General features: G+C 47.8%; 1 protein-coding gene across 1 annotated transcript; it reads right to left on the reverse strand.

The window, feature by feature from the left end:
- Positions 1–4,176: 4,176 nt before the first annotated feature.
- On the reverse strand, positions 4,177–27,095 carry MYL4 (myosin light chain 4). Its single transcript, XM_030541278.1, has 7 exons — positions 26,917–27,095; positions 16,369–16,396; positions 12,804–12,953; positions 9,031–9,204; positions 8,312–8,389; positions 6,093–6,137; positions 4,177–4,438 (listed from the first exon to the last, which is right to left on the reverse strand). The coding sequence occupies exons 1-6, from the start codon at positions 27,043–27,045 to the stop codon at positions 6,109–6,111; spliced, it is 588 nt and encodes a 195-aa protein (XP_030397138.1). The 5' UTR covers positions 27,046–27,095; the 3' UTR covers positions 4,177–4,438; positions 6,093–6,108.

A 27,095-nucleotide genomic window follows, 5' to 3' on the forward strand; every position in this document is an offset into this window, starting at 1 on the left:
AACAGAAGTGAAATTAGTCAAATCATTTGTTCATTATGAATTATTCATCAGCTCTATCATGGTGATGCTTGGCATATGGAAAGGTAGCTAGGTAGCTACCAACTTAATTCATATAGGCTGTTGAACAGACATTAGAAGGGAATGATGTTGGATGGCTGGCTGTCTCCTATAGGAAACACAGTCCTGGCTGGGTTCTGCTCCAGAGCTCAAGAGACATTATCCAGTCTCCCAGCAAACCCATCCTTCCTAGCTATTCCAGCACCTCCAGCGTCCTCAGCTTCCCCTTCAGAATCTCCCCAACTGCCCAGCTTCCTCCAGATACTTCCACTCACTCAGCTGCTCCCCTGACAATTACCCATCCCAGGAAAAGTGTAAATACAACCATGACAGCCAATGGCCACCCCTAACATTGTCAGGCAGTCTCCCCATTTTGCTCTTTCGCATTGGTTCACAGTGAGCCCCTGCTTTTAAACTGAAGCTGCCTCTTTCAACCTGGCCTGACAGGTCATTCGTCTTCATTTTTGTTTCTTGCAGGTGGCAATGAAATTACTTTCAGCCCATTCAACAGCAAAGGAAGAAAACTATGAATCCTGAAGATGGCTGGCAAAACGGGGGAGCGGAAAGAGAGGAGATTCTCCTCCTTTTCAGGGTATAGGAACAGGCAGAAGGGGGTTAGCATGTGGTTGCCATATCTACTATTCTGTAGAGGGTCAAGAACAAGGTCCAGGCTCCTAATCCAGTTCCCTGCTGTCAGAGCTTTCCCAAGATGCATCAGCAGAATGAAACTGAATGATTCTTGACAGTTTCAACACTGCCCCGTTTCCTGAATAGCAGCACTGACCCAGCCAGTCTTATTAATTTCACTCTGCAGCTCCTTGGCAAAGCTGGATTTAAATAGGGTGTGTATGCCTGATCACAGCCCTCACTCCAAATCCTCTACACAGGTGGGTGAAGGCTGAGTTCTTCTTTCTCTGGGATGAACCCCAGCCTGCCTGACTATGGGACATGATGGTTTGGGGAGGGGGAAGCCCCTAGCCTGCCTACAGTGGGCCCCTGCCAGTGCCAGGTGAGCTGACAGTAGTTATGTGGATAGGCCTCTCTTTGTACCACCCCAAGCAGGGGATGGAGCCACATCTAGCTTTAAACAGAGCATGGGTGAAATTCTTTCCCAATAGCTTCTATCCTTGTAACCAGCCTGCCCACAAATGCACATGGGAGAGCGAACGGGGAAGGCTGTGTGAGAGAACATTTGAGGATTTGCTGGAGAACTTCTGGAGACTACAGAAGGAATAAGCAAATCTAAGCACGCACGGCACCTCTCTCCCCCAAAACCCATCTGTCCTTGCAGTGAATGTCGAGGCACAATCAAGGGAGAGGCAGAAGGAAAAGGAGCATCAGGTCCTTGTATCACACACCCATGTATCACACACCCATCACTCCACTTCTGGGACACGGCTGTCCTGGGGCTAGAATACCATAGCCACATGCTAACATCAGCATTCAGTTCCCGGAAAAATAAAACTTGAAATGAGATTTTTTTTTAAAACTTTCAGAGCTATAGAGAAAGAACGTTTGTTTTTCTCACTATGTTATTTTAGTCTTCAATGAGTCATTTTTCACCAGTTTCCTTTTTCAGGGCTTCTCAGTCTGACAGGCTTGACTTAGATGCTCTTTAATTTGAAGGGTGTTTGTCATTGCTTCTTTCAAACACCCACTCCCCCTTTGTATTTTGTAAAATATTTTCCTTCTTGCTTTGGGCTGGGAAATGTTCTTTTATACAGAAACCCTTTCCTTCCAAATCTGAAAAATGTATGCAACCTGCATACAGTATATGAATTCAATATTCCAAACTGAAATTAACATATTCAATACATTTGTGTTCTGTCAGCCCTTACTCAGAGACAGTTATTGATCAATTATACAACACATTTGATTTCTTTGGTTGTATTCCATATTTTGCAATATGCTCTTCTAAAAAAATGCTGTTTTCCTATGACAGAATGGTTTCCTTTTACACCGCCACACCCGTAGACCAGTGGTTCTCAACCTTTCCAGACTACTGTACCCCTTTAAAGAATCTGATTTGTCTTGCATACCCAAAGTTTCACCTCCCTTAAAAACAACAAGGAGTCTGGTGGCACCTTAAAGACCAGGGGGAGCTCCAGGGCCCAGCATGCCAAGCGCATGCTTGGGATGGCATGCCGCGGGGGCGCTCTGCCAGTCGCTGAGAGGGTGGCAGGTGGCTCCGGTGGACCTGCCGCAGGCACACCAAAGCCACGGGACCAGCGGACCCTCCGCAGGCATGCCGCGGGAGGTCCACCAGAGCCACCTGCCACCCTCCCGGCGACCGGCAGAGTGACCCCCACGGCATGCCGCCCTGCTTGGGGCGGCAAAATGTCTAGAGCCGCCCCTGTTAAAGACTAACAGATTTATTTGGACGTAAGCTTTCATGGGTGAAACGCCCACTTCTTCTGATGCTTTTGTGGGTAAAAACCCCACTACTTAGGAAGACTTCCTTCTTCCTCTATTACTGGCTGTGAATTCTTCCGGTATAATGTATTTCCACTTGTGTTAATTATTCTATTTCTATTGATTAGGAAGTTACTAGGTTCCTTTGAAATTTCACTGTGCCTTGATAGAAGAGATCTCAAGGACAATAATGGATCACTCACAGACAAGTCTGCATAATCCAAATGGTAAGGATTTTTTACTCATGAAAGCTTATGCCCAAATAAATCTGATAGTCTTTAAGGTACCACCGGACTCCTTATTGTTTTTGTGGATACAGACTAAAACGGCTATCCCCTGATACCTCACTTAAAAACTACTCGATTACAAAATCTGACATAAAATACAAAAGTGTCATGGCACACTAGTACTGGAAAATTGCTGACTTTCTCATTTTGTCTGTATAAAATTTTAGTTTGTACTGACTTCGTTAATGCTTTTTATGTAGCCTGTTGTAAAACTAGACAAATATCTAGATGAGTTGATGGACCCCCTGGAAGACCTCTGCATACCCCCAGGGGTACGCATGGCTCTGGTTGAGAGCCACTGCACTAGACTTCGCTGTTATGAAGGGACAATTCTAGGATTGTGAGGAGACCTCCGTCTCCATGCTTGGAACTTCAGGTCCCAGGTGGCATTTAGTGGTGGAATAGCCCTTTGAATTGCAAATGGAGCCAATCCAATCTGGAATAACTGGGCATGAATAAGTCTGGAAAGGCTCTGGGATACTGACATTGTGACCCTGTCTACACTAGGAGAAAAGGTATGCTTTTAAAACATGATCACTAACATTTTTAAATCCTAGGGTAGGCAGATCACATTTCATTTTAACATGTTAGCTGGGTGAGATAAATCAAGCTAAAACTACAACTTGCCCTATTTAAAAACATACCTGTTTTCCTAGTACAGACAGGGCTCCAATGTCACTATTTCAGAGACATTTTCTGAGTCTAAGCACATTTGAGCATCTGTTTACAGGAGTCATTGTGCAGTAGCTATAGATGGGATCTTTCTACTCCCTCCTCACAGGATACCCCTCCTGTTCCCCCTACTCTGAAACAAGACCCCTCCATTTACTACTGCACTCCCCTAGCTCCAAGGTGGGACATCCCTCCTACCACCCAAGGTGGCATCTCCAGAAGCAGAGAGTTAAATAGACATTCAAGTTATCTCTGAACACAGACCTGTGGGACTCTCTTACAGAATATCATGGGGAGTCACCACATGCTAGTGTCCCAGGAACCATGGCTGTGCTGGAAACAAATACTATGAACCAAATTTTGTTCTCACACACTGTTGCCAATCCAGAGTAACCCCTTCAGTGGAGTGACTCAGATTTACACCACTGTAACTGAGAGCAGGATTTGGCCCAATAAACGTTCTTTTAATTTTGGCCGTGATGAAAGGTAGTGACTTGACAGCCCCGGGTCTCGTCTCCTCCTTCACACGTTGTTTTCACAGGTCCCCAAAGCTGGCTCTGCTCCCTTCCTGTACAAACACCTTTTCCATCCTGCCTCCTTGTGAAATCCAACAGCTGACTTCTTGCAAGCTGACCACACCCTCATCTTCCCCACACCCCCGAGTTTACCTTTAGTGAGCGAGGACGACATTTGATCTAGCCTTTAAAAGGACCAGGGCAAACAGATGACATTCAGCGTGTGGGTGAAATTTAATGGGTTAAACGACGCAGGGAAACAAAATCAAAAGAATAAATTAAGATTAAAAATGGAAGGGCAGACATATGTCCTTTTATATACAGAGGTGATCGCACACAATAGTGTAGGGTTGGTACATTGTGGCTACGAGGACTCTTTGTTGTGGCTCATATGAGATACAGCTGCGGACTCAGGACATTTTAGGAAGGAAGGGACATGGGTCAAGAATTCTTGCTGTTGGTAATGCTTAGTTGGATGGAAACATTTCAGAAAACCTGGAAGGCAAAACACAGAGCATTTTAATATAATGACAATGGATGATGATAATAATAAGTCTGTGAAATAATAGAACCAACTCTCAGATGGAGCCAAAATATTCATAGCAATGCTTTCATGACATTACAAATAGTATTCCATTAACATAGTTGTGTTTGGAGTTAAATGTCCCCCTGCAGGGTTTGCCACTAAACATTGCAGCATTGAACTAGTGCATAAGAATGCAAGAGAAAATGATTAGCAATTGCCGGGACATTATTTACCTAGAAATCAGGCTCCTGTCGGCAAGTTTTTGCTTTTTTTTTTTAAATCTGTCTTCTGCTATTTCAAGTAACACCTAAAACTGAAAAAGATTGGAGGGGAAAGAAGTACTTCTTTTTCTTTAGAATTTGTTTATTTTGTGCATTTGACAGCACTTTGAGCAGTCACTCTCTTTCGCTTTTGTTGGTAGGGGTCTTTCGCAAAGCAGCAGGGGAGAAAACATTTAAGAACACAAGACACTGAGTTAGTGAAACCACAAAAATCAGTAGGAGGATTCGGGGCAGCGGCAGCATCTAACATTATTTTCAACTCTTTTTTTTAAACTGACTAGATTTCAAGTTAATAATGTCCCCCTACGGAAAGTGACGCTTACTGGTCTATTTTCCTTGTGCAAACTGAGTGAAATGCAAAATAAACTGCATAAATGGTGAATTTTGCATATTTTCAGTTTTAATAAGGGGTTTCTGGTAATACAAGTAAGGAATTTTTTTTAAACAAACAACTTTTAACATGTCATCATCCCCACAGTCATAGATTTTAAGGCTAAAAGGGACCACTATGATAATCTAGTTCAGTCTCCTGCATAACATGCCAAAAAGCCTCAGCCAATAATCTCTGTATCTAGCTCATAACGTCTGTTCGAGCTAGAACATATTTTTGGAAAGAGATCCAGTCTTGATTTCAAGATGTCAGGTGATGGAGAATTCACCACATCCCTAGGGGATTTTTCCTATAGTTAATAATTACCTTCACAGTTAAAAATCTATGCCTTATTTTCAGTCTGAATTTGTCTAGCTTCAGTTTCCAACCACTGGATTTCAGTTTGCCTTTTAGTGCTAGATTAAAGAGCTTTCTACCGTTAGAAACAACCTTATATAGATATTTGGAGACCATCTCAAATCAGCTCTTAACAGGCCTACAGTTACCTGGGTTATCCTGTTTACCACTTTTAAATACTGGGACAACATTAGCTTTTTCCCAGTCCTCTAGAACTTCCCCAATAATCCAAGATATGTTAAAAACCAACATTAAGAGTTCAGAGATCTGTTTGGCCAATTCTTTTAACACTTTTGGGTATCATGTCCTGCAGATTTAAAGATACTCCCCCTTCTCCAGTTACTGATGGAATAGAAAGTATTTCACTGTCACTATAAAATATAAACACTGCTTGTTTCCAAATACAGAAGAGAAAAATTCATTGAATACTTCTGCCTTTTCCACATCAGAATCGACAGCCATATGGCTCACGCTGCTAGAAATCTTTTTAAAAATAACACAACTTTGATCTTTTTTTTTCCCTTTTGTATCTTGGTGGTATTTCATTGCAAGGCCACCAGACCGAGTTGGCTCAAACATTTTAGGGCAAACAATGAAAGATCAAGACAAACTCACCCTGAAGATTCTTGTTTCAACCAGACATGATGTGCTTGACAAAAGCTGAGCAGGAAACAAGAAGAAAGGCTTTAAAAAATCCACCCAGACCCGAATGCGAGCCCTTGCCCTCTGGCACACACAGTGCATCATAGCAGTTCCCAGACCTTTTGGGTAACTCCACCAGTTAACTAGAGGTGGGGACAAATTTCCCATAGAGCTCAGAGTGAGATTTCCAAGCGCTCAGCACCTCCCGGACCCCTCAGCTGAGGAGAGCTGCTCAAAACCACTCCGCTCTCAGGAGTTCCCATTGTGCCACTTACAGCCAGATTCTCAAAAAACCTCAGCACCCAGCATGCAGTCAACATGCTGAACACTGCTGAAACCTTGCCCTGATTGTAGGTCTTTTGCATATTCCAGTCTCAGAGACCAGCGGCACCATTTAATACCAATCACCTTCCATTTAACTGAGTGCAAGTCAGTCCTCTGAGGGACTTGGGTTGCTGTAGAACAATCAAGCTCCATGGTGGGTGTAACAAGGTCGGTGTAGCCTTCAGAGTGCCCCCTTGTGACACAGGGTGGCTCTGCAGCATCTTTGCCTCAGTTTCCCTCTCCTGAAGGTGCCCGAGTAATTTAATAAAGGCTGTCTTCTAGACCCTTTACATGGGTGGTTTAGTGTCATAAACAGTTCCAAAATGAAGTCCTCAAAGTCCAAATCAAGAGATCATATATTTAAGGTCTATATAAATATCATTTCCCACTTTTCAACAAGCCACTCCCAGTATTTGACACCTAGAACCTTCCCTGCCACTCCCAGCACTACCTAGCTACAGTCTTTTCCCCCCTAGTGTCTCAGGGTCCTCTACAGGAGCCTTCAAACTCCCTGCGGCCTGCCCATTCCCAGTTCCACACCTTCCTGCCTGGATTGTCTCCCCAGACCTCCTCCTTATCTACCCCAGGGAGAGGCCTGATTGGGTCACACGACCCTCTGGTCACATGACTTGCTTCATTTTCCCCACCTGGGGAGGACAGTAGGCTGTGTCACAGGTTGGGCTGAGACCCTTCTCCCTTTAAAGGACCAGCCACCCTATCACGGTGGGTTAGAGTACCCACATGTTCGTGGAAGGCAGGCATTGCAATGGTGCACCGGAGCCTAGTACAGAGGTTCATCATTAAAGTGATCCATGAAAGGAAAAAGGATTAGGCCCCGTGTTCAACTGAGTAATCCCACTGAAGTCAAGACTACCAGAAACAAAAGGCTAGAGTACCGGTGCTGGGGCACCCATCTGTGTTTAAGAGTCATGGTGCTACATGTTCCTACATTCCATGTGATTCCTTGGGATTATGTACACTGACAAAATCTCCCACAAGCTTCCAGGCTTTCCAGCCTCTGGGGATTTAGGGGCCCACAGTAACTGCCTCACACTCACACTCGTCCTGTCCACAAGGCTCTAAGCCAGGGTGAAGTGGACATCATGAGCCGAGTTGAGACAACAGCTGGAAATCTCATTCCAGCTTCCAGGTTTGGAGTTCCACTGAGATCAGAAAAGGGATTTAAAAAACAGGGGACATGATCTGACTTGCACTTTGGCAGCAACATCAGCATCCCTCCATTTATTGCTCATCAGAAACCCCAGATGCATGGTCCGATCATGGCTGGAGCTAGCAGGGCAATGGGTGCCCTGGAATCCAAGTCAATACTAGAAACATTTCCTGATATAATAATGTCAGTTAGGAGTGTGGGTTATTTTTACAACATTTTTATACTGCCAAAAGCAGTATAGGCAAGAAGGCAGTCTAGAGGAGCATTGCGAAGTGTCCCTTTCCCTGCTACTGAAATTGCTCTTGGGGCATTTTGGTTGGAAAGCCTGGGAGATCTTGCCCTGCATTTTGAGCTCATATGACAAAGGGCCAGTGAACTATTGAATACACATGCACTTCGCCTCTGTCCTACTGACCCACCCCAAACCACTGTCAGAGTCAGGGTTAGAACTGCCCTCGCTCCCCTGTCTTTGCACATACGACCACTAGGCACATTGCATCCTGGGAACATTTTGTTGGAAATCTCTGGTATAAACATTCTCCTGATCTCAAATTAGTTGACTAGGACAGGAGTCAGATGGGTTTTCCGCACTCACTGACCCCCGGTTTCTCTTTCCGTGTGGTCAGGAGATACATTTAGCATCTCAGAGCAGACTGAAATGGATGGGGTAGCCATGAAAGGAATCTTTTCCTCTTACCTTCATAGTTGATGCAGCCGTTGGCATCTTCCTGTCCTGTCATCAATTGCTCCACTTCACTTTCCGTCAGCTTCTCTCCTAGGGGTAGAAGCAGAAGGACAGGTTGGTTAGGATGAGGACTCTAGCACTGCCTCCAGCTGGGGCTCATGCTGCTGTGGATTATGTCTCCCGTGGCTACTCCCTGAGAGACACGCAAAGCCTCCCAGATGTCAGGTTAACATCTGGGACAAGATTCGTCTCTTGGCTAAACACTGCATCGAAGGTTGATTAACAGAGCAGACATGAGCCAATGGGCTACATATTGGAACCACTAGAGGAATCCAGAGAAGAGGAGCAAGGAATCCAGAGAAGAGCTGTCAGATAGCTGGGAACAACTTTGAGTCATTAACCAGTCTGGATAGCATGAGAGCCAGTGCCCTGGATGTGAAAGGCTCTCTATCCTGGAGCCATTCACTCTTCTAATGCCAACACTTTCATGTCCATATTAATAATAAATTGGGGCATTGGCTAGAATCAACATTTGGAAGAGGAAGATTATATATTTGTCTTCCACAGATAGAAGGGTCACTCCTCTAATGCATTATACCTGAGCAAGGTCCCACCCACAGGACTTCACCCCGACCTGCACAGCCTGGATCTCTGCCATCTGGAACAGACCCTGCCACCCCAAGCTGCACCATTACAGGTCAACCATATCTAGCTTTGTCTCCAGCCCATACCCAGTGTGGCAAGCACATGGCGCAGTTCGGCACCCATGACGGTGCCATTCCCCTCCTTGTCAAAGACACGCAGGCCTTCCACAAAGTCCTCAAAGGTTCCCTGGTCCTTGGAGCGGGAGATGTGCTGCAGCATTGGGAGGAAGGTCTCGAAGTCCAGCATCTTTGTGTTCATTTCTGACGAAGAAGACAAAGGAGGTGACATTAATTAAATAGTCTATGGCACATTTTATAACAAAGCACTTTACCAGCTATATATATATATATATATATACACACACACACATACACACACACACACACACACACAGAGTAATCACTTTGCTATCTCAAAGCCATCTGAGGTAGAACCAGGCAGCTCTTTAACTGTATATTTGGGAAAGAAATAGGGATGAATCCTGCGTCCAAACTGAAACTATGGAAGCAAATTGATGGAAGTAGATTAGCAATTAAAAGCAGTAGAATTTGGTTGGGAAACAAGGCTTGCCACCTACTCTTGTGGGAACTGTCAGACACATTCTAATGGCCCCAGATGGGCAGAGAACGGAGTCTTTTAGACGAAACTCTTTAGTCCCATTGCCAAAGGCTTTTTTATTTGCCAAGACCCAGAGTCCAGGGATGTCTGAGGGAGTTGGGTTAGATTCGTGAGGCAGAGTAGAACCCAGCAGCTGATTTCCCTTTGCCCTGCACCATGCAGTCATCACCATGCAATAAAACACTACTAAATCAAGGCAGTGGAGAATCAGGGCCCAGCTCACTGCTCTGGCTCTGCAGGACTACAGGAATAACAACTTGTCTGTGTCAGGCAAGCCAGGAGAACTGACTCAGAAAACACAGTGAGTTGATCTGCCAAGTCCGAAGGGGCCGTTTTTATGCAGTTACTTCTCTGATCATGGCCAGGTTTAAAAAAAAAAGCAGTTTCTAGGCAGAGAGGAAAGCCTGGGATATAATCACCCATCTCAGCGGCTTTGATCTAGTGTTGCCAACTCTCAATATTTTCCTTGGAGGTTTCATCAAAGCCACAGCTTCTGGAATCAGGAGACTGCATGAAAAGCTAGTATATTTCCAGTCCTCATTGTCATGAAGAGCAGCTTGAAAATGTGACTCTCTTGCATTCTCAGGGCTCAGAAATAGAAAGCAAATAAAAAAAGCACTCCCCTATTTTTTATTAAAAATGTCATCAATTTTGGGGGCCTGACTCATGTTTTGTGAATGCTTAGGATAGGTCATAGTGAAGATCAGCTGGGCTGCCTTTGCTAACAGCTCCGAGGTTTGAATTTCAGGTGATGGGGGCAGAATGTTCTCAGCAGAGAGCTCTGGAATTCACTTTCCTTGTCAGTTTGTCAGAATCCGTGTTTTTACCACCGGGGCATTATACAAGGATCTGGCTTTCTCCTTACGGGAAAGGCTGCCTACAAGGGTTGTGGGAATTAATTTGATTGACCCGGTCAACATACTCCTTTGTTAACTGGTTTATGGGTATTGTTCAGTCACCCAGAGAGTTTCCCAATCAGCAGGTTCTTATTAAGCAAAAAGTAAAATCAAGGACCCACATCTCCAGTGGGTTTGAATCCACATAGCTCCCTGAAGTCAATGAAGCTACACCAATTTACACCTGCTGAGGATCTGGCCCAAGAATAATGCAATCAGGGATGAGCCACCCAATGAGGGTAGTGTGTCCTCTGAGCCAGATCAAGGGTGATATTTGACAGGGGGAAGGGCGGAATGATCCAGGCATAAAGAGTCTCTGAGTCATTTTCTTTAAATTATGAAACAGCCAGAGCTCATTGGTTCTTCTCTTCGTGGGGCTAATTCCACCACAAATCTCCTGTTATGTTACGGGCTAGATTTCCCCTTCAGGCCTCCAGATGGTCTGTCCACTAAAGCCTTCCCAAGGGCATCGGCAGGGAGACAGCGGCTGCAGAATGAGGGAGTTTTATTTCAGCTGCAGGGAGCAGGGGAACCTGCTCTGGAAGGGGGTGGGGCGGAGGGTTAGGGTGACCAGACAGCAAGTGTGAAAAATCGGGACAGGGATGGTGTGTGTGGGGGTGTAATAGGAGCCTATATAAGAAAAAGACCCCAAAATCAGGACTGTCCCTATAAAATCGGGACATCTGGTCACCTAACGGAGCGTCAAGATGCAGAGCACTGACAACATGAGGGACACGGAGCCTGAGTGAGTAAGAAGAGGGGCCTCAGACGCATACTGACGCAATAGCTCTTGTTGACTCATGATCTGCAACTAAATGAGCAATGAAAGATTTTGCAGCTGGGGGAGACTGGCTCTGACCCTCCTCTCCTGTCGTTCCTGATGCCACAGGGTGGCTGTGTGGCTCTCCATTCCGTCTCCTGCTGCCCCAAAGTGTATTCTGCCCTAAAGAGGAGATGTCAATAGAAGGGAACACCCTGCTCAAGGGGTTTAGGAGCACAACCCTGTTGCTGTCTTGACAGCCCTACAGTGGGTGAATCAATTTGCACCCTCGGCTGTCTTCAGTAATCTGGGTAGGGTTGCCAATCCTTCAGGATTCTCCTGGAGTCTCCAGGATATCAAGATTAATCTCTAATTAAAGATTATGTCATGTAATGTAACCTCCAAGGAATAAGTCCAACAAAATTGGCAACCCTAAATCTGGGCCTTCAGCCACACTCAAGTGTATTATTACAGGGGCAGAGTCCACGAGCCACAGTGAGCCAGAGATCAGGACTGCGACCTCGTGTGGGATTTTCTGTTGCAGAGACGATTGTCTCAGAGGTAAAGTGTAGAATAGACACCTCATGAATAGAAACCCACTTCCTCTCTGTCCCATTCCCCTGCCCCTGATTCTCTTTTCTTCCCTGCTCTTTGACACTTCATCTATAGAGTGAACTGTGTGCTGGTGAAAGGTGTTAGACTGAAGGCTGAAGTGAACAAAGTCTCCAATCTGTCTACAAAACAATTCAGCACAAGCTTCTCTACCCTGCTGCCCTCCACCTCTGTCCTGCAGGAACTGTATATAAAGGTAGAGTTAGGCAAATTTTTTTGCCAGAAAATGCAAACTCAGATTGAGCAATACATTTCACCAATACAACCCTTCTGCTGTGTTTCTGTCCCTTTTGTGTTTACTTTCTGCAAACATTTGTGCAATCAGGTTTCACTAGCATGGATGCTCAACAGGGTTGCGTTCCTTGACTAGGCCTCCTATGTGCTACGACAATATAATGATCATGATAATAATACTCACAGAGAGTGAATTTTAAGCTGATGTGCACAAACGCATAGGTAAAGCTCATTTTAAATTTGCTATCCCCGAGTGTTTGCACGAGAAACCTGATGATAAAGGTGACGTTTGTATAATCAATGAACTGACCAGTACCAGATGACTTACACAACCAATTGCAGCTGAAATTATGAATGGCAAGTCATGGAGTAAATGAAATTTGCAAGAAAATGTTGTCCAATAAAGAATAACTTAGAGAAAAATTACAATGTGCTCCCGGATGTATTGCTAATGGAAGAAGTGAAGTTAGATAACTCAGTTATGGATTATTCACTCAGCTCTGGCATGGTGACGAATGGGTATCGATGCTTAACCAAGAGCAAGAGAGGTGTATCGGTATAGATAGGTACACAGATAGGTAGGTTGGTAGATATAGATATGCCAGTTCATTATAGAACACTGCACAGCCAATACATGGGAATGAAGCTGAAGGTCTATCTCCTACATGAAACATAGTCTACTTTGCAGCTATTAACCAATTAACACAATGTCTCTCCACCTTGGCCTGGTTTCTCTTACCTTCTGGTTTGGGCTTGCCCAGCACCTTCAGGACTTCAGCATTGGTTGGGTTCTGCCCAAGAGCCCGCAAGACATCACCACACTGACCGTAGGTGATCTTCATCTCCCCGGTTGGGGTCCTGTCAAACAGCATGAAGGCCTCCTTGAACTCTGCAGAAAGGAAGGGAGAGAATCAGCTGTCATCTTCCTATAATGCCCTCACATCCTCCTGGCAAGAGGCTGAGCCCTAAAACTGGTCCCGTCCAGAGGGCTGGTGCTGCTGGACAGGGAGGGTGGGGTTTTGAGAGTTGCCTTTTGGGATTTTCAATGGGGATAAAGTTTAACCAGTTCCTCCAGTTAAACCCCTCCAAGGCAGAAGCTCCTCCCTTGGGCAAGTAGAGCATCCTCAAGCACAACCGCATTTCCACTATCTTTCTCCTTGACTCAATTCTCCCATGGGTTTCCATGGCCCAGAACCTTCACGCAGAACTCCCCCTCTCATCCCACGTCTCTGCCTGAAGCCATTTTAGCAACTTTCCCCATGTACTCCACTGTTCCAGCTCCTCCCCTGCCGAAACCCTCCTCCCGGTCTGCATCTTCTCATGCCTTGGTTACTACAACTCTCTTCTCTATGACCTCCCCAGTTCTCCTTCTCCCCACATGTTGCAGAATGCTCCTGCCTGATGTCCCTCATGTACAAAGAAGGGTGGGCCACGTTCTCCCCATCCTTAAGATCCTGCTCGCGACTGAGCCCTGTGCATTGCGGGCTACAGGACTGCCATTTCCAGGTTCTATATAACTCCCATCAGCCTAGGGTCCATCGCCTCCTTTTACCTTGGGGAATGGGGCTTAAATCTGGAAAGATCAGGATCTGCTTCCGCTTATACATAATATTCTTCAGCCTCCTGGCCTGCTGTAATATTCTCTCTCTACCTCGAAAGTCAGCCAAGTGAGCAATAACAGTCCTGCAAGCATCTGTCCCAGGCTTCTGCCTCCAGTTTGTTTCCCTGTAGGCTTTCTCCACGACGATGGGGTCCCTGGGTGCGTCTAGCCGCAGAATGGTGGGCAGCCATTTCTCCAGGAATGCAATTAAGTTTCTCCCCTCCTCTTTCTCTGGTAACCCAAGAATCCTCAGCGTGCAGGCCCGGGCCTGGCTCTCCAGTAGCTCCACGCGGGTGCCGAGGTGGCTGTTTTCTTGGGCCAAGCGTTCCAAGGCCTGGGTGCACTGTTGGGTTTTCACCCTCTGTTTTTTGACCGAGGAATCAGTCTGAGTGGCTGACTGGGCCAGGCCGGTGACTCGCTCTTCCAGCACTTCCATGCGAGTATTGAGACACACGATTTTACCATCAAAGGCTGTCACGATCTCTAGGTTCTTGTCTGTTTTCTTCTTGATTTCGAGCAATAACGCTCTCAAGGAGGCATCCCCGCTGTTTCTGCTGCCACGTGGGATTGGATGCTCAGGGTGTCCATGTGGCGACTGAGGCATAGAGGCCCAAGATATGGTTTCCTTGGTTTGGTCAAAATCCTTAGGCAGGATTTTTAGTTTGCTTGGTTTATTACTGGGCATCTTCATACCAACTGCAGTGCTTTGCCTTGCTTAAGATCTGGACTATAAATGCCCATAGCTTGGTTCTGCCAGCCTAGGAGCCCCTGCCAAACCGTGTGTCAATCCCTCGCAATCCAAATCCTGCACACTTGTGAGCTTGATGTTGTTTCTTGACACCATCCACCTTTCCTTTCCTACATAGTATGGGGCAGACAACCCTGGAGCTGCTGCCCCCGGGTGTGACATCACAATAGCTACTTCTCTGTCAGTGGTGTTGTGCTGCACTGGCTTTGTGCATGTGAGTGAGAGAGTGCTGTCGTCCTTCAGTGGCTGGGCCCACAGAGCATATATAAGGGAACCACTACTAGTGTCAGTTAAGGGCAGTCTCTTTTAGCTCCTGCGGCCAACCCCTGTCTATTTGGAACAAAAGGAGAAGAGTTCTAGTCCTGTTTCCCCAAGATGAGTGTATGATTAATTTAGAAATTGTGTCTTGGATTCATTGTGGTTTGTACCCTCTCTGTGGGCCTCTACAGGGAAAATAACGGCAAGCATCTGCTCAGATTGGATTCCATCCAGAAGCACATTAGAAGAACGTAAGGCTGGGCATTCATCTATTTCACTATTGGTGAAATCCAAACACCGTGGGATTAGTACTTGTTTACATTTTTCACTGTCTTTTTTGGAGGGGGGGCTTCACAGGGACCATTTGTAGGACTCAGCCTGAGACCTGATCTTCTTACAGTACTTCCACCAGCCTGAATTTGAACCCAGATCTTGGCTGTATCCAGAGGAGTTAATAGAGCCATTCAGAAGCCATAATCACAGCCCACCCCACATCTCTGTATGTGGCTGGGATCTGCTCGTTGAGAGGGAATCCCTGATTTCAAGCCAAGGCTGCATCTTTCAGCGTGAACTGAAAATGCTCTTCTCTTGCGAGTACCCGCTTGCTTCCCCTCCATTTTTGGTGGCTCCTCCATCAGCAGAGCAGAGCAGGGAACTGGGTTCCATATATTCCTTCTGATGCTTTAGGAGTTTGCGACCTTCCTGAATCCCTGGCCTGGCTCCTATTCATATTCCTCTTATGCTTCTATTTATATGTCCACCACTCCTATCTCCAGCCCTTCCCACCTCCCCTGCCACTGCTACTTGCTCTGCTCAGACCTCTCTTCTAAGTGCTCCACAGGGCTCGTCCCATCCCATCCTCTGGTAAGGAGGCATTGGCACCCCACCGACCACCTGTAGTGCCGTGTGTGCTGTTAGTATTACTGGGTAGTACCAGCTTGTGCATTCAATCAATGACTCTGCGTTCTGATTTGATATGCACCTTCTAGCCATGATAAAATGGCACGAACCAATGCCTGGATGGAGTGTAATGTAGTGATTAGAGCAGAGGTCCCCAACCTGGAGAGTGGAAGGAACATTTGGGGTGGCATGGTGGGGCCTGGGCCATCCCCCACAGGGGACGAGGAGGAAGCTTCGCCCAGCCCTGCTCAGCCCCCAGCTCCCCTTCCGGTCCAGCTCCCGGCCCCAGCCCATGCCTTGCCCCCAGCCTTGGCCTCTGGCCATGACTCTGTTCCCAGCCCCAGACCCTCCCCCAGCTGCAGCCTCAGCCTTGGCCCCCTTACTCCCATCTGCGCCCCCATCCCTGGAGCCATCTCCCAGGGCGAGCACGGACAGGGGTGGCGGGGGCGTGACTGTGAAGAATTTGGGGACCACTGGGTTACAGCATGGAGAGCTGGGGATCAGGACTCCTGGGTTCCATGTCTAGCTTTGGGGTGGGGGAACGGCCTAATGATTGTAGTCAGAGAAGGCCTAGGAGTCAGAAAAGCTCTTCTAGTCTGCAAGGCAGTGTCGGCTAGTGGCTAGAACAAGCAGGTCAGGGTCTGGACTCCTGGTTTCTGCTGGCATCTCTGCAAGCGAGCGCAGGCTTGTGATTAAAGCAAAGGGCTAAGGGTCAGACTCATTGGGCTCTACCCTTCCCAATCCGCCGCAACGCAGCAAAGGCAGTAACCGCTGGTTCGAAAGATGCCCGGCACTTACCTTCAATCTGGTCAGCACTGAAGTCAATCTAAAGGGAAAAGAAAACAGAGCAGAGCCTTTAGAGCCCAATTCCTGCCCTTGTGTGATGGGATACGGCTGCGTGAACATCACAGCCAGGGCCAGCCGCAGACACTAGCCACACACCCCGCCCCGTGGAGCAGAGCAGTCACTCGGCAAAACAAACAGCCACCGCAGCAGCAGGAAGAACTCTTCCTCTGAGCCCCATTTCCCTGTCTGGGGACAGGACCCAAGAAGCACCTAGTAACATGCTTGGGGCGCAATCCTGGCCAGGGCTGGGAGCTCTCTGTTGCAATAGAAGAAGTCAAGGAGCCTCAGCACCTTGTGGCTCTTCAGCATAGCAGCAGGTGAGAGTTGGGAGCCAGGACATGACGGTCCCGTCTAATCAAACCATTGAACTGTATGCGTGTGTATGAGTCAGGGCTGGCAGGTGGCATGGTCTGCTTCTTGTTATAATTTCAAAATGTCCTAAAAATGTTTCACTGCCACAAGATCAGTGCCAGGGCTAGCCCACTGGGGGCCCTAAGCAGGAATATTTTGCCTCCCCCCAACATATACTAATAATTAGCAGGGGGGGCCCTTGAGCTGCTCAGGGCCTTAAGTAATTGCTTACTCTGCCTATGCCTAGCTCCGGCTCTGAGTGAGATCACTGGGATGCAGGAAACTGACACCTGCTGCCCAGCTAGAGTGGGGCTTAATCAAGAGAAACCCAGAGACCTTTTCTTCTCCTTAGGGATGTAGGAAAGTAAAAAACCATCTCCTGCTGTAATTCTCATGTGAGGTACCTGGTTTATCGGGGTAAACCAGGTGTAATCTGCTACTGGGACCATGGGGCCCAGCCTGGGCACAAAATCTCAGTACATTGACACCATCTGTCCAAAACACAATCTAATTCCTCTCCCCAGTGTTTGTTAAATGACTGCTGGCACCTAGGATCTGGCAAACCAGAGGGTCAGGCTTCTGTGAGAAATCACAGCAGCCAAATGTGAAGAGTCAGAGACCTACCTTTTCTAAAGAGTCTGTGGCTGCCTCAATCTTTGGGGTGCTCAACTGGAGAAACCTGAAAGGGGCCTGCTTTTTCAGAAAGTGCAGAGCACGTGTCCTCTAAAAATCAGGCCCCTTTAAGGCATCTCGAGTTGGGCCCCTGAAATGGAGGCAACTCAAAATCATCGGTCCCTTTTGAAAATGTAAGCCAAGGAATTTTTCAAACAAACATATAAAAATCAGTAGCCACCATGCTGCCAAAGGTGCTTGTGATTTTATAAGAAGTCTTGTGGGAGCTGGTTTTTTCCTTAAAGCCCCAGTTCCTGGAAACATGTGTATAGAGGACAATCTCAGCTCTTATTAAAAAAGGGTAAGTTTCTAGCCATTATGATTGTGGGGAAAAGCCAAAAAATGTGACCTCAGTGTTGCTTTAAGGTCCCCAAATCAGAAAACAAAGAAAAAGATCCTCCTTTTTTATTTTATTTAAATCCCATGATTTTTATGTAAATCTTATTATTTGGGGGTGGGTGGGGCTGGCTCAGTATTTTGAAATGGTTGGAATGGCAATACTAAAGCCACAGAACAGAACATCCGGGAACAGGATGCGGTGCCTGTCCCTCAGGGCAGACCTCCAGGGAGAATCTGTACTGTCTGACAAATGATTTTGACCAAGAGGTTTTTGTGTATTACAATACAGTGGCTAGGTTGGGCAATGAGTGAAAGGGAGGCTGTAAAGAATCCTGAGGCCTGTTCCTGGTTCTGACCTTGACTTGCTGGGTGACCTTGGGCAAGGCACTTCCCCACTCTGTACGTCTGCTTCCACCAGCTGTAAAGTGTGGATAATAATACCCAGCACGCAGGCTTAATCAGTTGCACCCAGACTTCGGAAGTGACCACCTGGATTTTTGCTTCTTCAATTGCTGGGTGGCCAGTGGGAAATGCTCTGGGTCACGATTTTCATAACAGCTCAGCAGAATGGGTGCATGTCTGGTGCTGGGCTCTTTTGAAACTCTGGCCCTCTGGGTCTCATTTCCAGAGGTGCTAAGGTCCAGCAGCTCCCATTAAAGTCAACAGAGTCACACCAGGGATTTGGACCCAGTAACGTAAACAGTCTGGACAGAATCAAATTCAGCCCTGGCACAAACTGGGACAGCTCCCATTGACCTCAATGGGAATTGTATTAGCTTACACCAAGGCTGAATTTGGCTCGTGGAACTGAACTCACGAACGGGATGTCAGTCTGCTGTTGTGCTGTGAAGCCACTGACCCCACCTTTTACAGACTGTGTTTTCCCCCAGTTCCGATGTGCACTGGGTTGTTTTTCAGGGGAGTGATTTTACCCGTTCCCCACCCCACCTCTTGGGTACAAAAAGGGAGTGAAAAAGTTTTACAACTTTTAAGGCCTGATTCTGTTGCCCTGCACCTCCTCTCGTCACAGACACCAGCGCAGAGCAGGCAGAAAACGCCACAATCGCACTTAACACCCACTTCGCACTGGTTTAAAGACAGCATGACATAGCTCGAGATAGCAGAGTAGGATGACCAGACAGCAAATGCGAAAAATCGGGACATGGGGTGGGAGGTAATAGGTGCCTATATAAGACAAAGCTCCAAATATCGGGACTCTCCCTTTAAAATCGGGACATCTGGTCACCCTATAGCAGAGTCTCTGTCCCATGGTGTCTGGAAGGGAAAGGCCCTTGTCTAGCTGCTGATACTGTACAACAGCATTTACCAGGGCAAGTCCACTGAATACATGGCGGTGCTGGGGTCCCAAGAACATACACAGTGTGGTGGGTTCCAGCATAGCCAGCTGCTGAGCTGTTAAGCTCTTTCTAAGATATACACCTCTTCTCTGATATAATGCGACCCGATATAACACAAATTCAGATATAATACGGTAAAGCAGTGCTCCGGGGAGGGGCGGAGCGCGGGGCTGCGTGCTCCAGTGGATCAAAGCAAGTTTGATATAACCTGGTTTCACCTATAACGCGGTAAGATGTTTTTGTCTCCCTAGGACAGCGTTATATCAGGGTAGAGCTGTATTTTAATTTCATAACCCAAAGGGCTCATTCCATCTCAATTAGAGGTGCCCAGTGGGACTGTGTATTTTCACTGGCATCCTTGGCAGGCAAACATCTGGGTTTCTAAAGCCATGAACAATGGTCAGCCAGTGAGGGCGCTTCATTCCATGCCCTCCATAGCATGGGGTAGGAGAGTCCCATGGAAGGGTTACTGGGCTGTACCACCATCTCTTCGGGGACAGGAGAGACTAAACCAACACATCCATCTATTTAAAAAACAAATCCAGTTGTCCTTGCGGATGGCCAGGGTTCAACAGAGAGGAAGCCAGTGGCTGATCCAGTATCCACCGAAGAAAAAGGACTGGGAAGGCCACGCACTGGCCCAAATGCTCAGCAGCCAGCTTACAATGCTGCTAGGAGCGTCTCACAGAGCCCGCATAACCGGAACCGATGAGGAAATAGGATTTGCCCCCACCCCACATACACTGAAAAAAATTGACTTTTCACCAAAAAACAAAACCACCCCCACTTTTTTTTTTTTTGCAACCCAAACCCAAATATTTGGGGCACTTTTTGTTTGGTTTTTGAGTTTTCCAGAAAAAAAAAAACAAAAAACCAAACCAAATATGCTGGAGGAAAGCAGCTGTCCATTTTGTTGAAAATTGTTTTCTACCCCCCGAAAAAAAAAAAAATTTCCATGGAAAGTTTCCGCCCAGCCCTAGTCCAAAGCATGTATCCTAGGGCCACCTCCCTAGGGAAGCTGGTGGTTTACAAACACTCGCTGTCCTTGCATTAGTATTAGCTCAGGTCTAGTGGACTAAGCCCAGGGCTGGGTGAGAGGGAAATGGGGATTTGACGTCCTGGTCTCTCATGACTCACTCTGTAACCTTGGGCACTTCCGCCCTCTCTGCCTCCGTGTCTTGGTCTGTAAAATGGGCATTGTGCTGGTTTATCTGATGAAGTGGATGAAACATGCTATTTAGTGCAAGGGATTGCCTAGGCACTAGTGCAAGGAGGCAGTAGTGCGCTAATGCACATACTGGTGTCCCATGAGCCACATGTTCTTTCACGTCAGCTGACTGACAGCAGTGGGCCTGCGATTCCGCACAATCAGTTCCCATCACTAAGGCCAATGTGCCAATTCCTCTTTCCTGGTTTGCCTTTTCTCCCCTTCTCTGGTTTTAACCTTCAGTGTTTTCTTGCTTTTCCATTTGCCTCTCATGCCACCATCCTCTCTCGCCTTCCCCAACCTGGAGGATGATGGGAAGAGGCTAGCATGCAGAACCTGTTTGGCCTGCACATTTGGCAGGCGAGCAGTTGACAGCGCCTTTGATTGGTATCACCCGGGAAATGCAAGCGAGTCGCCACCTCTGCCACCAAGAGGGAATCGATGCACAGGAACGTAGGATTGCCAGACTGGATCAGACCCCTGCTACCTCGAGTCCAGCAGTGGCCAGAATCAACTGCTTTAGAGGAAGACATAAGCAACCCGCCATGACAATTATGGCATTATCTGCCCATAGGCAAAAGTTCCTTTCCAAACCCAGACAGGCAGAGGTTGGCTCATGTCCTGAAGCAGGAAGCTTTAAAAAAAAATCTGATATAACTGTGGATGCCATAGCAATGCCTATTTCTTTTCTGAATCCTACTGAACTCCTGCCCTCAATAATAACCTGTGGAACTCATTGCCACATGATAGCAGCACGCTGTTTAAGGAAAAGTACTTCCTTTACTCAGCTTTGAGTACTCGTCTCTTCTCCCCACCCAAGAGTTCCCAAGACGATGGCACCAGTTGGAAACAGGTGGCTACGTACTTAACCACAATGAGCAAGAACATTTGTCCCTTTGAAAGGGGTAGAGCTGTAGTAATGAGCCTCATTCCATCAACAAAGACCCAGAGGCAGTAGCAAATTCTTGGTGAGATCAGCTGGGCCTGGGAGTTTGCAGGCAGCAGGGGGGCTGGCTGCACTGTCCCTCTTGGGAGAAAGGATGTTATTTCAAGGCTCAGTCCTAAAGTCAGGGGGTCAATGGGTTAAACTGTCTCCATGCCAAGCATGCTATTATTAACCCTCTGACTACAACACTGGCTTAGAAATGTAACTGTATCCAGAAGAGCCACGGAAAAAGTGACCTCCCCTCGGAGAACAACGGAGAGAGGAGACTGAATAGATGTTCTCATCCAGGAAATTGACTCAGGATGAGACGCTGCAGGCGCCGAAATACTTTAGGACTGAGACAGCTGGCAGCAGAAAATCTGTTCCATGCTGTTGGGACAGCTGGACAGAACCCCCTCAGGACTGCGCAGGCACAGCCATCTCATCAAATCCAGCTGCCGGCATATATTCCAGTGAGAACCAGGTTAAGTCACTGGGTAGTACCCCTCAACTCCTGGAATCATGCAATTACATCAGAATCTCAGCTTTCTTTTGAGGGGGAAAAATAGTTTCCAGCTTTTACGAGTGCAAAGAGAAGCTGGAAAACGCGACTGGGATGTAGCCACTGCATTGACATCTGCCTGAGTTTGCAGAGTGCCTGGAATGATAGTTCAGAAAGGGGCAGAGGGACCTGCCTTATGCATCTCAGTGGGATGTAATTCCAAGCCCCACTCACTGCTCTGGGGGACCCGACCAATGCCACCCCAGTGAGGACTCTATGTGAGACAGAAGATGACTGCAGCTGGCCCAGCCCATCCACTCATAATGATGCGCAAGATTACGTGTACTGGCCCCGCCCCAGATTGTATGAGAGGGGGGAATCCATCAGTTCATTCCTGCACCAGGGCTGTGTCCACCATTCTGGAGGGGTGCCCCAAACAGCACCTCAACTGCAACAGCCCTGTTGAACATCTGGGGTAGAGGACTGCCTTGGCCATGTCCACTCATGCTCAGGCCACACTGCCTAGCAGGGAGGAACCCTGTTCCAGGAGGGCTACGGGCCTTTACGGGTGCTTTGCATTGCACGAGTGTAAGGTGGACACAGGGCATCACAGATCACTCACAGGGCTCTGTTCCTGCACCCTGCTTCTTCCTGCTCGTGCAGTGCTGGCTGGGAACCCTTGGGGAATCGCCCAAAGGGGGAGCGGAGCAGGGGCAGGTTCTGAGAAGCAGCCTCTTCTTTGTGCATTATGTCCAGGTGCTGCCCGAGGCTGGGCTTTAGAGCCAGAGGTGACGTGGAGAGCAGCTGGATATTGCTACTAGCACAGGAGTCAGCAACCTGTTTTGTGTGAGTATCAAACACTCGGCCTCCTGCAAAAAGTGCATTGGGGTAATCACAGGCCACACGTGTCAGGACCTGGCACTAATTCTTCTTCAAGTTGTTCCCCTAGCACCACACTGGGGTACTGGTTCACTCTGGGCTAAGAGGGAAGAGCGCCACCTCCTGGCTCACCAGCATCTCTGCAGCACCTCCTGTTGCTCAGAGGCCTCCCCCCAAGTACCAATCCAGCCTCACTCTGTTTTAGCCCCGATTCAGGAAAACCCTTAATTGTACGCATGTGCCTAAGTTAGAGTGACTAGATGTCCCGATTTTATAGGGACAGTCCTGATATTTGGGGCTTTTTTCTTATATAGGCTCCTATTATCCCCCACCTCCTGTCCCGATTTTTCACACTTGCTGTCTGATCACCCTAGCCTAAGTCCCTTTGACTTCAATCGAATTTAAGCATGTGTTTAAGAGCAGTCCTAACTAGGGAGGCTTTCCTGAACCAGGGCCTCTGTTCGATTTGCAGCATAAAGTGCTCAGATGTCCGTGTGTAGCCGAGAGCCAGATTGCAAGAGTCCTCTGTGGTGACATCTTTCCAAGTGCCCAAAAAGCCACCCTCAGCAAAAGGAGAAGCTGATGACTTTGCAGTTCCAGTTTTAGCTAGAGGTTGTTTCCACTAGGGCCAAATGGAGAGGGGTGAAGATTTCCCACTGCAAACACTGCAGTATATCAAGGCTGTATTACACCACATCCGCTCCCCGACACTGCTGGCTATAAGGGAAATGTAGGGCATCATAATCGGAGCGGCAGCGGAGAGTAAAACGTGTACATCTACCTCCAGAAGGGAGGGAGAAATCCCAGAACAAATCCCGCTCTGGTCACGGGCTGCCTTTTCCACACCGGATCACTGAAGCTTCTTGTCCACACTGAACTCTACTTTCAGGTGAAGTCTGATGTAAGGAGCAGGGGTTACTACACCCACCTAATCTGAGCTCCATTCTCCTGAAGTGCCTAAATACCAGATGCTGCAAAGGAAGGTGTAAAAGCTGAAAATGTACCCAGCTATGCAGTAGTATCCCCGACGGAGCAATTTCTTTCTGATCAGTTTATGCCCCTGAAGCTTGAGGATCAAGAACTCCTATAGTCTATTCTGTTTTATGTCACAGGGCCTGATGCAGCACCATTACAGTCAATGGGAATTGACTTCAATGGAAGCAGTATTGGGCCCACCGGAGGTACAAGTCACGTTCATGTGATGCATTTTGGCTCCGATCAAGCTATTTGCCTCCAGAAATATCCTGCAGCAGCGAGTTCCACAGGTTAATTATGCAAAGGGATTCACTTGATCCATTCTAAATTTGTTGTCTGTTAATTCAGCGTGGCCCTGAGTGCAAGATGCTGACTGCAGCCCTTTTCATCCAGGGAGGCAGAAAAGTGTTTCACAGAGGGAAGTGAGCTCCAGTTTTCTGCCCTGCCAGAGCAAGCCTCGCTGGCTTGGTCTCTGTTACTCAGAAAAACCTGCCTGCTGCTTCTTAAACAACAAAATCGAGAAGCACTTATTCTAGCTGAACGTTTTCTAAAAATGTCTTAAAAGCAATAGGCCAGCTGCAATCCATCATTTTTCCAAACATTTTTGGCACGTTCCTCCCTTCCCCCTAAGATTCTTACGCCCATTTACATTAGGGTAACTATCTATTATGCAGTTGTGCAACAGTTTGTGACTCATCTTCAGTCAGAGGGAAGCACACAGAATAAAGAGATCTGCTGCGCTCCCAAAGCAAACAGGTCATTGTGTGTGCAAAACCGGGCATCTCGGTGTGCAGAATGGGCAACTGCGCATGCAGATAGATACCTAGTGCACATGCAGGTGCAAAGCACCTTTGTGCATGCAAACGGGATCCTTGCACTTGCAGGCAGGTACCTGTACATTGGAACAGTGCATGCAGGTAAGTTGTCTTGCACGTACCAATGCGCATTTTGCTCATAAGCCCGGCCACAAGCATATTTTGCAAGTGGAGCTTAGGGCCCAGATCCTGCATTGCATTCAAGTAACACACAGTGCAAATCTGCAATGGTGGATTCCAGGGGTGCAATTTGTTAGCACACAGTCCCTTATAAAGCCATACTGGGAGGCGTAATGTTGAGGTTATGAGTTCAAGTGTCATCTACAGCACCAGCCCGTTCCCCTGATTCTGGGGCCAGCTGAGGACCGGCTCAGATCCAGCTGTCAGTTAGTTTCAGGGATGATCTAATTTATGTCCGGCTGCTCATTGCCCCACCAAGCTCTTCTAGCAGCAGGGGACACTCCTTTTATCCCTTTCTTTGGAGGCTGGGAGTTTGCTAAAGTCACCATATAATGCTAGAGGATCCCAGGCAGGGAGGATCCTTCTGGGGGCAGAATCCACTGGCGTTCCAGATGCAGGGTGACCAGATGCCCCTATCGAGATGTTTTGAGCAATGCTACTGTAAGTCCGACAGATCCCAGTTGTTGGTGGGCAGTAGGGTGACCAGACAGCAAATGTAAAAAACCGGGATGGGGGTGGGGGAGTAATAGGAGCCTATATAAGAAAAAGACCCAAAAATCGGGACTGTCCCTATAAAATCAGGACATTTGGTCACCCTAGTGGGCAGGAACAAACTGAGGACTTCTGGAGTTTAGTGCATGAGCCTCTGCTGCATGAACTAAAAGCCAACGGGCTGTTAGCCAAGGCTGCAGAGCAGACTTATTTTAACTGTCTCTCTAAGTGGTCTCAGTGCCCCTAGGTGGGACAGAGCACCCCACCCAGCAGGTGGGAGGGTTACACTATCTTTCTCAAGCAGCCAGATACTGGGCCAGGATCCAGCCCGAGGTGTCTGCAGTTGAAAAACAGCTGCCCCGTTGGAAATTCTAAAGGGCAGCACCTCCACATAGTGCAGCTGTTCATCACAAACCATCGAAACCTCTGATCTGGGATTCAGGAATGGAAACTCTAATGCAGGTCCCATGTGGCTTCCCCAAGAATTCCTGATTCTGGCAGGATTGGGAGAGAAAGGCCAATGGGAATAACTTAGGTGCTAGGAGCATAGGCAGTAGAGTAGGGGATCTGTGCTTCCTCCCCTGGCTGAAGCTGGAAAGTCCCTAGTGGCTGAAGGGTAATGCACAGAGGTTGGGCAGCACCTACAGTTCGACTCCCTGAAAGGTCTGGCAGGTGTTAGTGGGCAAGCCCGTGCTCTGAGAGTGTGGAAAGGGGCAAGTACAGACAGGACAGCACTGTGTATATAGACACTAACACAGCTGATTTGAAACTCCTAGACACTCTCCTGCCCCAATTTCAAATCCCTCCGGGGTCAGTTCAGACTTTCCTCCTTCATCCATAGCAAGATTGAGCCCTGTTGTGTGAGAGTCCTCCAGATCAGATGATAAAATCCCAGGTCCCGCACGAGAGTGGGGGCTTGACTGTATCTCCTTGCCTGACGTCGCCTCTCCAAGCCGTTGTGTACAACTTGCCCATCTGATTGCCACGCTCTGCCCCAGAGGTGGCTGCATTTTTACTATGTGTGTGTAATCTGCAAAGTGCTTTGGGAAGATCACGTGGAGTTTTAAAACTAAAACTCCCAAGCTTTTTGAAAACTCCAAAGGAAAGTCTAGGGTTGAATTTTGAGTCAGTTACGTTTCTATACCTCTCCTTGTCAATAAGAGGGTGCAGAAGAAGCAACTTGTTTGCATGGTGAACAGTGCAGCAGCCTGGGGTGGAGGGGGGGGGGAGGGGGAAAGAGACACTCACAAAAGACCCACTATATTAAAGCATGGATGGAATGAAAGGAATGTTCCCTCCCACCCCCACCCCCCCACACCTGCTTGCTCCCTCCCTCCTCTCCAGACTCAGCAACAAACAGAACTGAACTCTGCGATCCAGGGGCTAGCAAGAGAAAAGGAGCCCATTGACTTTGATGGCAGTTCCGGGTGTTAAGCACCTCTCAGGATTTGTCCACTAGTTATTTAGAATCCCCCTACAGGATCAAATGGGGGGATACTATCCTCATGGGAAGATTTCAGAGGAGGAATCCATTCCATTGGTGCAAGCCATTTGCTCCCCAGAAATAACCTGAAGAACCAGGGCTAAAGTGCATCCCTTCTCCAGCAAGACGCTTTAGGGAGTGGCAGGAGATTCCCAGCCCCAACTCCCTGCACCAGCGTGGACTCCAAATATTTCCCCCTCCAGTTCCAGCTAGAAGGGAAGGCAGCGCGGCTGGCATGATTCACATGGCACACTGGCTTGCCAAGCACTTGGCAGGTCCCCAAAAGGAAGTGGGCAGGAGACTGGCTAATTTCTTTACTTACCGTCACTCTCTTGGGATCGAAGGTGGGTTCCTTTGGTGGTTCTGGTGCCGGAACTGGAGCTGCTGCTGGTGCAGGAGCAGGAGCAGGCTTGGCTGCCTCTTTCTTTGGTTCAGGTTTCTTGGGCGCCATGGTGCCAGGTTCTTTGCAAAGGAGCTGAGAAGGATCTTCGCACCCCACAA

Source organism: Gopherus evgoodei, chromosome 23, assembly GCF_007399415.2.
Source record: "Gopherus evgoodei ecotype Sinaloan lineage chromosome 23, rGopEvg1_v1.p, whole genome shotgun sequence".
Lineage (NCBI taxonomy): Eukaryota > Metazoa > Chordata > Testudines > Testudinidae > Gopherus > Gopherus evgoodei.

What these genes read in the sequence shown, in the direction of transcription:
- MYL4 (XM_030541278.1), bottom strand. Translation starts at nt 27,045, where the DNA reads ATGGCGCCCAAGAAACCTGAACCAAAGAAAGAGGCAGCCAAGCCTGCT. An exon ending in CAGTGCTGACCAGATTGAAG is followed by an intron (nt 12,954 to 16,368) that starts GTAAGTGCCGGG and finishes TCCTTTCTGCAG; the next exon opens with AGTTCAAGGAGGCCTTCATG. An exon ending in CGGCTGCATCAACTATGAAG is followed by an intron (nt 6,138 to 8,311) that starts GTAAGAGGAAAA and finishes TTTCCTGCTCAG; the next exon opens with CTTTTGTCAAGCACATCATG.